The 16,692-nt window shown below is 37.6% G+C and overlaps 1 protein-coding gene across 1 annotated transcript; it reads right to left on the bottom strand.

The window, feature by feature from the left end:
* Window positions 1–1,896: 1,896 nt before the first annotated feature.
* LOC135482137 (jmjC domain-containing protein 8-like) lies at window positions 1,897–16,486 on the bottom strand. Its single transcript, XM_064761987.1, has 9 exons — window positions 16,329–16,486; window positions 15,725–15,817; window positions 15,367–15,411; window positions 14,757–14,857; window positions 14,254–14,322; window positions 13,896–14,015; window positions 8,276–8,343; window positions 4,129–4,263; window positions 1,897–3,222 (listed from the first exon to the last, which is right to left on the bottom strand). Exons 1-9 carry the CDS (start codon window positions 16,436–16,438, stop codon window positions 3,136–3,138), a joined length of 828 nt encoding a protein of 275 aa, XP_064618057.1. The 5' UTR covers window positions 16,439–16,486; the 3' UTR covers window positions 1,897–3,135.
* Window positions 16,487–16,692: the final 206 nt, after the last annotated feature.

Raw genomic sequence — 16,692 nt, 5'->3', positions numbered from 1 at the left:
GTCACTTTTAACGAGTTACAAAATACGTTGACTAAAATGCTCAGCAATGTTAAATAAAATATACCAGTAATTAGAAGTTTAAAATGATGATTACAAGGTTGGTAGTAAATATGAATAAGTATACGTTAACTATATATATTCCTGAACCAATACATGTACATGGCAGTAAGTTCTTGTATATGGCAATAAGGTAATATTAGAAGCAAGATGTTTTCAGCTACGTCTAAAAGAGCGTGATGTTCAAAACAATCTTAAAGGATTAGTTATCAGAGTCCAGATTAGTTATTCATACATAATTAGCTACCCCTGTATATATTCTTAAATTGAGTGTAAAAATATTGGGGAAAAAGTACAGTAAATTAATATGACATTAAGATCACTAGATGATGATGCTGGGATATGTCCTTTTTCTCCGCCAACACTCAGTATGGTCTCCGCAGAATGACGTCGTAAAAGTCCAACCTTTACAAGCTATCAGAGCTTCGCGATTTAGTTCAATGTTGATAAGCCACACAAGTGACAACAAGCATATCGAATTTTTCCACGAAATGGTTTGCTGTTCTGCATCCGGTGGTAAAAACACGTCGTCGAAAAACCCTGGTGTTATTATGTTTTTTTTTTCTAGTTTGCAGGCGGTTTGGCCCTTAGGAAAGCGTGGATTCACGGCACAAGACGGAAGGGTTTTATACCCACCAAACACAGCCAAATCCCTTGTCAGGTTTGGCAGAAGATGGGATAAGAAATCCTGGCAGTCAGCTAAATTTTAACAGCAGTGAGGAAAAACTGGACTTTAAATACATGTTTATAAACTCAATTAGATCAATTAGACCAAAATATGATTAAAGCCACCCTTGATAACACTTGTTTGATGTGCTTGAGTAATTCCGGCCATAATTTAAGCAGAAAAATTAAACAGTTGTAAGATTTTTTTTCAGTATTGCCTTCATTAACTGCACGAACATTAATTCCCGCGAACTCATTTTTAAAGTAAATCCACTCGGGGAATAGAATGATATTTATTGTAAAACGGACAGAAGGAAGGAATAGTAAATATTAAATCTGACATACACACAACCTACAGTGTGACAGGATGAAGATATAGCCTATCACGTCGTGCTGCCAGTGCGGTTGGAAATGTATGGACAAAGATCAAATTTAACGTCTGAAATCTCAAAATCTGAGCTTTGACCATGTAGAGATGTCAGTGTCATAAATCGGAACTTCGTCCACTGAGTTCAAATTGATACAGCACTACATTTGCTTCTGTGTAGCTAGAATCCATCCTGAAAATGACATCGTTTTGATACGAATTCCCAGGTAATATAGGCCAGCTAGACGCCAGCTTTACCGGACGGCCGGCTGGAGATCGGCTAGGGTATAGTAAATATATTGTTTTTGGTGGATTTAAAGCCATAATTACGTTTGCTTAGATGCCCGCCTGGTGTTAAACTGTTATAATCTTTATCCTTAGGGCAAGTAACTAAATCTGAACACTAATCCTTTAAGGCAATACAAAGCTAACCTGTATATATTATTATTTCCACTGAGATGAGGTCGAGTTCCTCAGATAATTTTCGAGAAACCACTTGACATTTGCTGAATTTTTAACACTGGTATCAAAATGCCCCCCTTTTGACATAGACCTCAACACTCGGCCAAAGGTCGATAACAGTTATGTACGTGAACGTCGACGAAATCTTCTGATAAGCACACGTCACTCGTGTGTCTGGTCACATCATGTGCGCTTGCGTTTATGACCCAAGATTTAAAAAAAATACTGTATAGGTGGCTGATAATATAAGCACTTAGTTCGCGAGATCCTGACCATTGACCCAAGCTACATATTTTATCAGTAAAAGGAAAACCTCAGGAAACCTTTTAATTTGAACTTGAACCATGGTGAACCTAGTTTTCCAACCAGGTTACATGGCAGTGTATAATAAACTACAATAAAAACTTCAATACTCGAATTTTTATTCAAAAATACATATGATCCACAGTATATGACAAACAAGAGCTCAGGTGAATTCAACGTAACTGTCAATATATCCCTATTTATATACCAAATATAGGTAAAATGGCAATCTCGTTACCATGGCACCCATGAGCAAGCTCGTCTTCCGTGCATCTACGTATCCACCAAAATTATGTATGTAAAACAAAGGGAATTATAGGCTGGGCACGGATGTACGGGCGAACTGACGAATTCAGGATACCATCATACAAAGGCTTCTCAGAAAACAGTTCACTTCCCTTAAACATATGTACGATGGCATTTTGCTACTGGCTAGCGAACAAGGTATGTAAAGAAGAAACTCCACCAATGTTTTGCACAATCTCACATTAAAATATGGATCAGATAAAGGGAAAGACCTCAGAAAAATGAAATCAGCAAGAGTCTCCACAAATATGTTCACGTATGTGTTTTAGATACATTACTCCTGTAAATGCAGTCAAATGTTCGAATTGTAACGTCAGCTTTATGGATCATTCTTCCCACTGGCAAAGATACTCTGATGTCACATCACCTGCTTTTCTTTATTTTCACCTATATGAGATTTTTGGAGAACCTTGTTTAAGTAATCCTTTACTTGTGGGTTATAACATTCACTCTAACGTTAAAAGATGTTTTTGGAAGGGGAAAACATCTTGTGACGTACCCGAACACCAGCTATATGATTCAGGAAGCCCACCAGATTCAAACGTCTGAATGCATTTAACTCTTTTAAAATAAGTTAAAATAATAACAAAAAATGAGTAAAAGTATTTTTAGACATTGTTTTCAGACAGTTGTCTATCTGAAAAACTGTGCTTCATTTCTTAGCTTCCTTTCATTTTAAGTACACGTACATACTAAACGTGTTAACCCAGTCACAACAGCAGTATGAAATTGTTTATAATAACCCATGTTTTCATACACGCCATGCCACACAGAACCATACATACTGTGCTTAGAGCACAACCATTTGCTGTGTACAGATAACCGTGTTCCAGCTACCAGGTGTTACCATATTACGGCATTGGTCAAATATACAACACAATGACTTATAAATACTACATACAAATATGTGTACAAACAAATTTTTGTACATTGATTCTGTATATTCACATTTATGAACACAGAGAACACCGGCGTCAACTTGGTCCCAGGAAAGTTGAAATAAACACGCTGGTGTCAATATTCAGGGTGCCGTGCCACCATCTGTCCGGAAAATAGATAAGCTAAAAAGGAGAAAGAAATACCAACATCACGTGGCTTTCTACGAAAAACAAAATGAAAATGCTGAAATTATGCCTGAAGATTGAGAGAAAAAATGTTCATTTGGAAGTAAAATTTATATTTCTAAACATTCCTTCTGTTTTATGCATATTTTCTGTCCATGGTCAGAAATATTCCGAAATAACGTCACGTGCCGTTGACGTCACCACCAGCAGGCTACTTAATTTCCGGACAGACTGACCCCTCTGACCCTAGGAAAATTTGCCTTAAAGCCATTTTCACGCCCCAAAAAGAAAGCTGAAAAGCTTTTTGTACTTGTATGTGCCACATCATATACTTCCTCTTAAGAAATAAAACTAAGAGTTTAATGTATCCTGAAGATCTAGCTGAGTGTATGTCGATAGCGGATCAGCGCGAAAAGCTCGCGCTTGTTGACAGAGGTCTCATAACAGAGTGTAAATTATGCTTGCCTGTCAATACCTAACGGTTAACAACTTTCCACAAAAGGTTTGACACAATGGATCTGCTCTGAGTGCTATGTATTTTATGAAAAGGTAACATCTATTTACCATAACACTTATGTCGCTCAACAAAATTAATGACAAGACGCCTACGGAACTATATGTGTTGAAATGTTATCAGCGTTTCTATGGGCTTAAAGGATCACTTCTTGGTTCTTCCTAGAAAACTTGATTCTGACACACTGACAATATTCATATTACACACACTGTTGTTTGAAGTTTCGGCCTACTTAAACTCAATCTCACTTTTGTTCTAACCTAATTTATATTCAGTGTTGAAAACTTGTTTTGTATAGCAGAATGACCTATGCCTTGTGTATGAGCGAAATATTATAACCTATGTACAGGGCATTTTCTGATCGGAATGACTGGAGCGTAATGGCTTACCTCCCCCTGATTGATGGTACACTCCATGGGCTTGTTCTCTTCGCTTAGTTTAGGGTAGTCCTCCATCATCCAGTGTAGCGTCGTCTTGTTAGGGTCAAAGGTCGGCTTTTCTTCGGGCGGGTAGAGAAACCATCTCTGAAAACGTTATACAGATAAATAAAGACTACGGCGAATTCTGGTATGAGATATCAGTTTTCTCAAGTTTTCAAGTGTAACAAGTAAGAACCCGGGTCACACTGCACAAGTAAGAATATCTTGCAAGAACGAGTTTTAACCAGATGGCACCATTTACAACAAGCAGTGGGCTACGAAGATTACATCTTTATTGACTATGGAATCGACCGCACGTTAATGAAAAAAAAATGCTGTTGGCCTATTGTGCTGACACGATTATCTTTTATTTATTTGATTGGTGTTTTACGCGGTACTCAAGAATATTTCACTTATACGATGGCGGCCAGTATTATGGTGGGTGGAAACCGGGCAGAGCCCGGTGGAAACCCACAACCATCCGCAGGTTACTGGCAGACCTTCCCACGTACGGCCTGAGAGGAAGCCAGTATGAGCTGGACTTGAACTCACAGCGACCGCATTGGTGAGAGGCTTCTGGGTCACTATGTTGTCCTAGCGCGCTAACCGACTGAGCCACGGAGGCCACGACACGATTATCTTTTTGATTTAAAAAAAATTACAACAAATAATATAGCCTGAGTTATTTAGGAAGAGGGAAAACAGACCAAAAACGGACACGAGCATTTTCAAGTTTTAATCAGGAATTTTACGAGGCCATTGGGTGCGGCACGCAAATATGGTTAAAAGGCAAAGGTGCGGGTGACGTAAGCGAAAACAGCTATCTCCTCGGGTTATAGAAATAAATCGCGTGTTACTGGTTAAAATTGATAACATGGCTGCCGTTTCGATTTTCTCAATGTGGGCGATTTTGTTTACTTTGAACTTCGGCTGTGTAACATCACAAAAATAAAAAGTTAAGCTTTTTAAACTTCGTGTGGGTTACTATATCGATGCATATATACATTTGGTTTGTAGTGTTGTTTTTCCTTTTAACACTGAACTCTTTGGAGAACCACATTATGAACTAACAGGCGCTGCTTGGTTAGTGGACAATAGAAGGGCTAATGTTAAACGTTTGTTATTTTTCAAAAAGGTTTGGCATGATCAGGAAGCACATTACAAAAAATAACAGTGAAAACCAAACAACCAGAGAGCACAAACATGTAGGCCTTACGGTTTTCTGGAACACATAACGAACAATTAGCGAAGGAAAACATTCCCATATCATTGTGCCGTTCACAATGAACATCCATACAGACGCTACCAATGTACTGTGACTACTGCAGCACATGTGAAAAGGTGGCATCACTATATGAGAGATACAGAATCACCTTCACGTGTTAGTGGGCGGATCGTGTACTAAGCAATTGTTTACTCAGGAGAGTTCAGTTTTCCACTAAACCTCGACTAAGAAACTAACCGCCAACTTTTATATAAGTGCAATAAGAAACAATCATGCAATACAACTCTTCGCGTGTTACAGACACAGCTTTCCACGAAATTTCTGAAACACTAAACTATGGCTCCTTTAATATGAACAGCCCCTTTATTCCAGATTTTGGTATGGCTGTTGCAATGGTACTAGAGGAAATGGATGCATACTACTGGGAGGTAGTTTTTCTCAAAAGCAAACATTTAACTCAAAAATCTTGATTATAACATAAATTGTCCAACATACAACGAAATTTTTTTTTTTTTGACAAACCCAAAATGAAGACATCAAATTAAGCGTATAGTTTGCTGAAATTGTTGCCGACCATAACCACTATAGTGTTATCGCATCGGGAGATGAACAGAGTCTTAGCTACCTAAAATGTCAGCGTCTATTGGTTTGTGAGATAAATGCATTACTTTGGGTACCAAAATCATTTGATTTTTCATTTCTAAATACAGTTGCGGGTAATACAAAATATGTTAATAAGGATTTCAAACAATCAGTCCATGCTCGCGCTTTGCCGCAGTGGCATCAAGTACGCGTAGATTTGATTGTGAGGAGGGAAGAGTATAGTATATGTCCCATTGTACAGATCTGTACCCTCTGGCTTTGACCAAAGGTTTCGAAAATATACACAGTCTAATAGACCAGCCTTACATAAATGTTACGTGTGCAGACATACATCAGCCAAAGAAGAATTAAAAATGCATTATTAATTGAGCCATGGAGCCATCGGAATTTATCTAATATATAGTGTACATCTATCAATCACGATACAGAACAACAAATAACAGTCGCGACACATGAATAACAGGCTAATGACGCTTTGCATTGAAAGAAAAAAACTCTTTGAGGCAGAGAATAATTACTCAATCTTTCTGGCAGACGGATGTTTTCCCCTTTTTATGGGCAAAAACAAGCAGTATGTATGCGTGCGTGCAAAAACTCCGCAAAGTCACAACAATCAGGTGACAGGCCAGGCTATCTAAGGGATACAGTCCCATATCATGGAGAAGTAATCTGTCTACATCTGCCACCTCTTGCTTTAATGGATATATAAAGAATACGGAGAAAAAGAAAATTTCATGATCAATGAATATTCTAAAGATGTGACCATGTGCTGCGTCAGATAGAAATGTGAATTCTCGTCCGGTAAACTGTTTTATATCGATTGAAGCACCTTGATCCAGCAGCCAGCTACTCGTCTCCAACTGCTAAAATACTGACAGATGAGGTACAAACAAACGTGGCTTCGATAGATTTTTTTGACCTCATGTGTATAATGAACGCAGGGTTTACACGTGTCCCAGTTACCGTTACTTCAACACTTATGTGATATTGACCAAAGCAAATGAGATATTAAGTGAACCTTACGTCCGAAGAATAGTTCTATGCCCATCATCTTCACTATATTATATATTCTCACATCTTTGTGGTCATGGCGGACAATGAGTGGTGCTTGACCTGTATCCTTATGTTGAGAGTCATGCTACCAAGTACCAAGATTACTATATAAGCCTTGTACTCGCAGGATGCGAACTCTACTATCCTAATGCATAAAAGCTATTATTTGGACAAAATCTTGAGGAATAATTTACATTATTTATTTACTGCGTATTTTCATGATTCATTGAAAATAAATTCTCTCGACATTTCGACGAAACGGAAGAATGTGATTGTGCAGGCGACTCAATCAGCACCCTGGTGTCAGTTTCAAGTAACACCTGGTCATGAAATACGCGAAAATATTCTCACAACTTTGGCGAATGTCATCGATGCATCACCGGGTAACACAGTGTACTCGTCAAGCGCAATACTAAAATCATTTGTGTATGCATGCTTGTACAGGTCAAGTTGTCGGAAATTACTCGAGCTGTTTTGTCGCCCACATAAACCAGTTACCATGGTAACCGCTACATAATTGATCGCAACATATCATTTAAAGCATTTACCAGGTGGAAATCAACGAAATGACACGTGCGATAAAAATGTCTTCCAGCCATGATACAAACTAACATTTGGAAAATAAGAGAAATTGAATAACGCCCAAAGCTATAGTGATATGATGCCCCAGCCGTTCCCAGCTATTAATGACGACATACCCTATTGCTCGTAATCTCGTCCCTGATATCCAAGAGCAAAGAATGGTATTTGAAATAATGCATAACTAGCGTCATATATACACTAAAGTAAAACACAGCGATTGCCATTGCGATAGACAAAACACAAAAATATACACAAAAAACTAACTCCATTTTCCAAAGCGATATTAAGTACCTGGTCAACCCAATGCATGACCATGACAAACCATTGTAAATACTACCACCTTAGCCAGAATGCATGGTCATCGCTTGTGGCGATTGTAAATTTTTATATGGTGTCTGTGAACACCAAGGAATCAAGAAGATTTCAACACCTCTTCTTAATTTACGCAAACAAAATAACATTTCACAAATACGGGCAAAGAAAAACTGTATACATTAAGATAGTCCTTTTTCAACCTTTGGCTATGAAAAATCGTAAAGACCCGTTCATACTTCTTCACCCATATAAAGGTATATACACATCATCACATTGTTTAATTAGGTGCAAGCTCAACTAAACAGCTATATGAAGCGGTTCCACTTTGCACACTCTTACCTTTCTACCAAACACTACCTCTCCGAAACCTGGTCCATGAAAATGAAACGGAACTCCAGTGCCAGCCCCTACAAAATAAATAAAAGAAACCCGTTTCACTACACAGACATCATTAATGGTCTATGTTTGTTTTTTGCTGTTGTTTTTTTTCCTCTTTCCATTTTTTTTTGTATTCTGTGCTGCTTTCTTTTTCTTTTTTTGGCATTTTTCTTTCTTTTTTTTGTTGGAAATGGAAAACGTTATGTTGCATGCGCGCATCGTTAAAGATTGACTCCCCTACAACTCATCAACTGTGTATATTTAGGTACAAAACGTTCAGCGAGTGGAACAATCCACTCCGGATCCGTTCTCATATTTTTATTTAACTCGTACACAGGTCGATAATCCCAAGTCTCTTTCGCCAAACAGCTGATACATTCACATCAACTCAATTTGATCTACCGCCCGTTCAATTTAAAAATTCATCTATACGCATCTATATTCAATTTATAAATTCCTCTATACACTATGCAGATGGTTCTTAACTTGGTCAATACACTTCAAAAATAGATAAGCAAGTTTGTAAGTTTAATACATTTCATCAATACATTATCAATACATGCATACTTATCTGGATGTGCTTGAGTCACTGGCAGGAAAGCAATATTATAAATACGATGAACATTCAGTTTATGATATAATGGCATGGGAGATAGCACTTTAAGACAGTTGAAAAGTATGTCACTTTATATGACGGGATACTGAGGGATTAAAAGGAAATTTTGCCGCTGGAAACACCCCAAGCTATATGTAACTACAAGGGCAACACTACTGATAACATCGTCTGAATGGCTGTCAATATTTATTTATTTCATTTGTGTTTTACATCATACTCAAGAATTACGGTTGACATAGTCCACCATTATGGCGGGAGAAATGGCTGTCAACAGCTCGTACACATAACTGTGTATACTGACATGGATAGGGCCATTATGTTATCCAGACGATTGCCAGTACTTGGAAGAGAAAAGAGAAGAGGACACATTCGGTCCGTATCACGAAGATGTGAACAAACCAAACACATGCACCATGCTATTCATCTAGAAATGGCGTGTTCGGTTAAGAGTAATGGGCATCTCTACAAAACGGAAACAGCCAAGCGGGCCAACAGTAAACACATGGGAAATCCCGCAACATTAATCAGTTCTATTGATTTTGTCACTACGATTAATTTATGGTTCGAGGGCAAAAAAAGCTTTACTCCTAAACAGCATTTACTTGGTCAGAAATGTGGAGCTATTACCTATCGATTGATCTCGCACTGCATGCCGAGATACAGGTTAACACAGTTCTGCTGATGCTTGTTATACACCAGTGAATAAACTGATATGACATAACGTTTAGTTGGTTAATAACAGCTCGTTATACATCGATGTGGATACAATAACTGTCCACTGATTTTATGATGCGTTTATAAACATATATGCATGATATAGCACATGCGGCTTCTTTCGAGGAAGTAAACACGATACAGTCACATTATCTCAGAGTGGTACTAATGGACATAATAGGCATTATTTTCATTAAACACGCTGACATCCTAGGCTACACAAGATTCACTTCAAGTTCCACGAACTGGTTTTGATATACAGCCCCGGTGAAAATATATTAAATATTTAATAGGGGACTAATGGTTTCTATTTTCCAAGGATAACAACACAGGTGCAGTATGAAGACAAAACAGCCACCCAAAAGGCAAGTGTTATTTATTCGACTGTTTAACACCATACTCAAGAATTTTTCGCTTACAAGATGGCAACCTGAGGATGGTGGTTGGTTTCCCCCAGGCTCTGCACGGTTTCCTCCCACCATAATGCGCATAAGTGAAATATTCTTGAGTGGGGCGTGAAACAAAAATCAAATCAATAAGTAAATACATACAAATGTATTTATTTATATATGGCAGGAAGTAAAGTAAACTATCCACCTTTGTCACGTTACTGATAAACTTTCCCACTACTGTTGCGCAGTAATGCACCCAGAATTGGTGGAAGAAAAGTTGTGCACACGGTCACACAAGGCCCCACCAACGGTGAGAGGTCACGCTTGAATCTTTCTTAAATTCTATGACGTCGCCACAAAACAGGAACGGGATATAAGCACCTCTTCAAATGAGACTGCATTGAAAGAAGCCATTATCACCTTTAACAGCACCTACTGTCGCTCTGATAAAAGTACCTTCATTCACCCAGATCAACTAATCTATAACAACAAGGACATGGTAGTTTTATCTGATTAGCAAATAACTAATGGTGGAAGGCAGCATGCAGAGCGTTTTGAGGACAGCAAGCCAGCGCTGAGTATATCGGATACACCACGCAACCATCAATATACTGTCCCTCGACCTCCCCCCCACCCCCCCCCCACCCCCCCACACACACACCACCAACACACACCCGCCCTGTCTCTAGAAATGATTATTATCAGTTCCACACTGAAAATGGTTTAAAGCAGGAATGCATAATTGCGGTTATATCGCGTAATCTCTTAGTAACAAACGGCGTGGGCGAAGAAAACGGTCCCCCCAACGTTATTGCATAGGAAAATGCCTGTTTCTGAATTGCTATCAGCGATCACGTATCCGTTGGATTTGCATAATTTTTAGCTCTACAGATAGTCTGAGTATTTTTGCAGAGCTTTCGTGGTGTTATTTTGTACAACTAGGCCTTCCTTTTCGCCAGCGAAGTGGCAAAAAGTTACCTTTTCGCCAATGCTGTAACACTGATAGGCCATTTTGTTTTTAACACGAAAGGGTGGTCAGGTGACCTCCAGCTTCCAACCCGTCTTACAGAATGCATGTTCAACTACTGCATTTTTAACCGTAGACCTAAATGGATTCTACTAAGGGCTTTATTTTTCAACCAGTTATCTCTACGTTCTGTCCATACCAGCTTAATGCAGACAAAGTTTTTAGAGTTTCATGCTCCTACAGCTTTAGTGCATGACAATATTAAAGCAATGGGCAATGTTGGTAGGGTCCTTTCGTTGGTTTGACATGTATAAAGTTCATTGGAATTCTCAAGCCTATCACCAATATGGTACACACAATGAACTTGCTCTTTGGGAGAAAATCTATGCGAAAAGTTTCGTCTAGAGGTTCCTCGTTTGTTCTTCGTCAAAAACGGTTTACTCTGGGTTTACCCGGTTTTATTTCCCTATGAAACTGACCCCCATCGTGCAAACGAAATATTCCTGCGTACAACAAACGCCAACTAATGTAATCTAAAGTAATATACATGAAAGGTTTGAAAATATTTGATTCAGCAGGGCATCCAACCAGGTGTCTGGAATGCACATCACACGTTCGGAGCTGTGATTTGTTGAAATTTCAAATCTGGCCACTCAAAAATATTCCGTCTGCTTAAGAAATAATGTTCGCGTCAGGGTAGTCTAACGGTATGTTTACATCAAATCGATGTGGAAGAGTTTATATTTTAGGTCGAAGGCGAAATATATTTATCGCTTATTGTGTAGCATTCAAACGTCCCTATGGGCTTTAAATTGTCTGTAACCTGATACTTTTCTTCTTTAAAATAAACGTTCGCTCCGACAGAAAAAATAGCCATTTTGTTTCTTTGTTTATATTTGTCGTCTGCTTTATTCAATGTAAACAACAACCTCTATCGACCCATAGAACTACAATAGTCCCGTCCAGAAGTCAAACGCTTCTGTCTCTTGATGGGGGGTATCTAACGACCTTGGTTAATGTCATAACCAAGAATTTCTTATACGATAGTGCTCAGTTTAGGAGTGGAAAATGAGACGAATATAATGTCCCAGGTGAGAGATACCATAATCTCCGCAGTAAACCACCGACCATCGAAAATCATTGACCAACTTTTCCACATGTGGCATACAGTTATTCAAATCATTATTGTCGAATACTACAATAGCATGAATGGGGATTATTGTCACGAAGTAACATCTGAAGTCTTCTATCGGGAATCAATACAGCCTGCATAACAACACCCATGTAGATAAATGCCAATGAAATCTCTAAGAAAACTTGCCATATCACTCCAACCATTCCACCTCCATCTCCTTAAAAACATAACTTGTTGCCATGATGGAATGACGACTGCATGAATGATTACAAATTAAGCACAGACACAGATCCAAAAGTACCTGCTGTTCACCTGGATAGTATCCGCAAAATTCCATGTTACATACCGTCATTGTTAACTTTATCAACTTTTGTACTCAATTTTTTCTTATTTCTTTAGTTTTCTGTGACAGCAGTTCACATGTATAGTTTTTATGCGGGTTTATTTTTTTTTCTAAGAAAATTTCTTACTCTAGATAACAGACATATTTCTAATTTTCTGCTCATAACCTGCGGATGGTCGTGAGCTTTCCCCAGCTCTGTCCGGTTTTCTCCTATCATAACGTTGGCAGCTGTCCTATAAGAAAAATATTCTTGAGTACAAGGTAAAACACCAATGCAATAAATAAATAAATATATAAATAAATAGGTCTCAGGGACATCGTTTTTCCAATTTAATTAAGAAAAACTCTTTACATTATTTTGTACTCAATGAACATTAAATAATGGATATAAAGGGTCAGAAGTCGATCAACTCAAATTCAATCAATTTTGCCTTGAAGTCTTGTCTGTTATGGTGTTCAAAAACAGCATTCAAAATCAGTAATAAAGTTGCTTACATTCATCATGTGGGTCGCATTAAAACTTTTTCAAACATTAAAATCATTTTAACACTAAAAATGGTATGTCATTTAAACTATTTTCGGCAAAGAATAAAAATTTGATTTGAGTAGCGAATACAGATTTTCTAGCAAAAATCTCTGAAACAACTGGCAGTTCAAACATGCCTGAATAACCCTGGAATTAAGTGTCAGATGATTTTCACTCGGTATAAACTTAACAAAGCATACTGTTCTGTTATCCAAACATACCCGAAAAAATCTGGTTTTAAGTGTGAGATGATTTTCGTTTGGCATGGACTTACCTTAAAGAGCATACCATTATGCAAAAGTATGAGGTCACATTTATAAAAGTTCACAAGTCAGGTTTTTTTGTAAGTTTCCTTGAAAATCACTACACCCTAGGCAAAGTCATTTGTGCCAATTTGATTTGCCAAGTTTTGCGACAGTAGCCCAGGAGCATCACATACAACACATGGGCCTGTCTAAGAGAGGGTTCATTTACACAGACACCTAAATCCTCAACCTTTTGGCATTTACAGATGTTGTTTATTTTGTCAAAGTATTTTTCCGTCTATATTAGCAAATTAATACTTTTAACGTTTATTTGAAGCTCTGACGTTGGTTAAAATAGCCAATGTAGTTTCATTCCCGTTTTCAAGTTTTGTGGGTAGATTTATTTATTTGATTTGTGTTTTACGCCGTAAATATTTCACTTATACGATCTGCAGGCTGCAGCAGACCTTCCCACATACAGCCAGAGAGGAAGCCAGCATGAGCTGCACTTGAACTCACAGCCACTGCATTGGTGAGAGGCTCCTGTCCTAACCACCTCGACCCCTTTGTGTGTAGATAAATTGTAATTTAAATTACTGTTTCACAGGCAAAAAAGTTGGGAATTTAGTGTGTGTAACTTAACCTGCCAGTCCAAAGCTGTATACTCCTGTCAGGCCTGGTAGCCTATACGGAGGGGGTTTGTACAAGGAAAATAACTCCTCCCACTCCGTGTGATTGTTGTCTCCAAACCAGTAGAATGTCTCTGAAGAAAAAAAAAATACAAAACATCAACATTTCCATCACTTATTAAGTAATATGTCAAATATTTTCAGCAGGGAATTATGGATGACTAATGTCACAAATTTACATTAAATACCAACACAGCGTTTTTAATATTTTTTTATCAAGATGGATTGGTATTAAAAGACTTAAATGACTTAATAATGACTTAATAACACCAGGTAAGTTAGTTAACACACATAAAATATCCCCTGCCTTACCATTGCCCATCATGTCCAATGTTTGAGGTTTCATGATTGAATCCACATAGTATCTTAAGCTGACGTCATCTTCAAGAAAAAAGAAAAGAATAGGAATTTAAATATATTTTCAGTACTCTGAAATATAATTAATACAGGACAGTCAAAATGAACCAACAGTTAGGCAATGAAAGTGATAATAAATTCCCAACTTTCTTCATAGAGGATTGGCGTTCAGCATTAAGGGGATAGTACAATGACTGGTTGAATCGGTCAAGTGTAAGGTGTCTCAGTGAAGCAGCACTATATAAAAGTGGTGGAAATCTGTCCTGCAACAAGGAGGCACGTTACATATACTCTAAGGATTATGACTTTAAACCATAAGCACTCACTCACTCACTCTTCGTAGAGGATATGCCTTTATACACCCACTACTGTTATATCTGAGTGAACAATTTAATACTGTACTCCCAGCCAAGGGGAAATAACTTCTAATGTCCTCCTGATCCAACTTAAGCACTTACATTTCAAGTATGAATATGTATTCGCTGAGCTCAGCCTGATAATTTTGTCACCAAACTTTTTCAACATAGCCTCTTTCCGACACACGTCTTGGAATGCCTGAAAAATTGAAGAAATGTTTTTTTTCCAAGTGAAACAATACATGTATATGTTAAATGAAATTTTCAGGCAGACTATTAAAGTAACAATTAGACTTATCACTCAGACTTATGACGTAGGCGTAATTCAAAAGGCAAAAAATATTAGTCTTTTCTCACTAATATTTTTGTCTTTTCTATTCTGAAATTCCCATGTCACAGTGCTTCAAAAGTACAACACCAGGGTACAGTGCATCAGCACATGGTAAATGGAGCGGGGAGGGGGAAGGGGCTTTTATTTATTATATTTAATAGGCATTTTACGCTGTACTCAAGTATATTTCACTATCATATTTTGTATGATATATGTCGTATTCATTTTTCAATACGACAGCAGCCAGCATTATGGTGGGAGGAAACAGGTGGAAACCACCACCGGGGATGGCGGATGGGGGGGTGGGGGGGGGTTGAGGGGGGTGGGGGGTGGGTGGCACTCTTATTAAATGTCTCAAAATGTTCACATTACTTACCTTATTGTTGTGTTAAACCTTTAATTATCACAGGTTGTGTAAAGGCATATCTAAGAAAACAGAAGAAAAATAAAATGTAGCTCAGATCCATGGAATTATTTCATCTTTACATCATGTGACAATAGTGACATTAGATAAAGTTTAGTATAAGCTTATTTATGCATTTATTTAGTTTTTCCACTTATTTAGTTTCACTGGATTTACCAAGCTTAATCAGGCATGTACCATTTCATAAATAACATAAATATCAAAGTTGGAAATAAATTGAAAATGTTATTATACATTTGAATGAATGATTATGGCTTAATGCCACATTGGCAATATTTCAGCCATATCGTGGCGATATTATACATTTGACCTTACTGAGACAAAAATTCTTCCTGAGAGAGGGTAACATCCCGGACTGGAATTGAGCAAGGGCCTGCCTGAGCTATTAGCTTATCTTCATCTGTAAACCTAAAATTCACACATTTGAGCTTATCTGATTATCACAAAATTATGACATTAAAGAAAAAAAACAGATTTTTATTATCTTTCCCCTAATATGTTACTCAGTGTGGTATGTCAAATATCTCAACTCATTATTGGCTAATTCGCCCATAAATTGCACCATTGAATGCTTAACTCCAACTTTGACCCTAACTTATATATAATCACTAATACATTTTAGATCAAGCATAATTAATACAATTTTACTTTCTTTATCTCCGTGTTATCTGTCAATATTTAAGAGTTTAAAATGCACATGATTACAGATTATTTAAAAGATTTACAAATTAACCTATTACTGGTTAGCTAGCATATCAGACTGATATACCAATCGTAATCCTGGACTCACAAAACATGTCAGGTAAAGCGCAAACCACAAAAAAATACTTGGGGAAATGAAATGATGTATTGTTTTGATAATATCTAGAATTGTTTTTCAATAACTTGTCAATCATGCACCAGCTGGCAACACACTTACCAACCGCCATCGTCAAACGTGTAAGATCGTGAACAGCTATCTGACGACAAAATGGGTTCAATAAAATAAATTAAAACGGGAAGAAAACCTGAGATCAGTCTTCTATCCATATCTACTGCATAGTTTAATTATTTAATTCAGCAACGTGGCTTCAGGTTACAGCCTGGTCACAGAAATGCCTTGTAAACATGTGTCGAATGGAGAGCTCTTCAAAAGGGAGACAATCATTTTGACAGAAACGAAGTCAAACATTTAATTTCTTTTTCGACTGCGTAGAAAAATGATTTTACAAAATAAATAAACAGTAATTTTTCTTGAGAAGTATTCGAACCTACTGACAATTCATGTAAGACAATCCATGTTA

The sequence above is a fragment of the Liolophura sinensis genome, chromosome 1, assembly GCF_032854445.1.
Source record: "Liolophura sinensis isolate JHLJ2023 chromosome 1, CUHK_Ljap_v2, whole genome shotgun sequence".
In the NCBI taxonomy this organism is placed as follows: Eukaryota; Metazoa; Mollusca; class Polyplacophora; order Chitonida; family Chitonidae; genus Liolophura; species Liolophura sinensis.
This window is presented reverse-complemented; position numbering and strand designations above follow the sequence as displayed.

What these genes read in the sequence shown, in the direction of transcription:
- LOC135482137 (XM_064761987.1), bottom strand. Translation starts at nt 16,438, where the DNA reads ATGGATAGAAGACTGATCTCAGGTTTTCTTCCCGTTTTAATTTATTTT. An exon ending in ATTGGACATGATGGGCAATG is followed by an intron (nt 14,016 to 14,253) that starts GTAAGGCAGGGG and finishes TTTTTTCTTCAG; the next exon opens with AGACATTCTACTGGTTTGGA. An exon ending in GTACCATCAATCAGGGGGAG is followed by an intron (nt 3,223 to 4,128) that starts GTAAGCCATTAC and finishes TCTCCTTTTTAG; the next exon opens with CTTATCTATTTTCCGGACAG.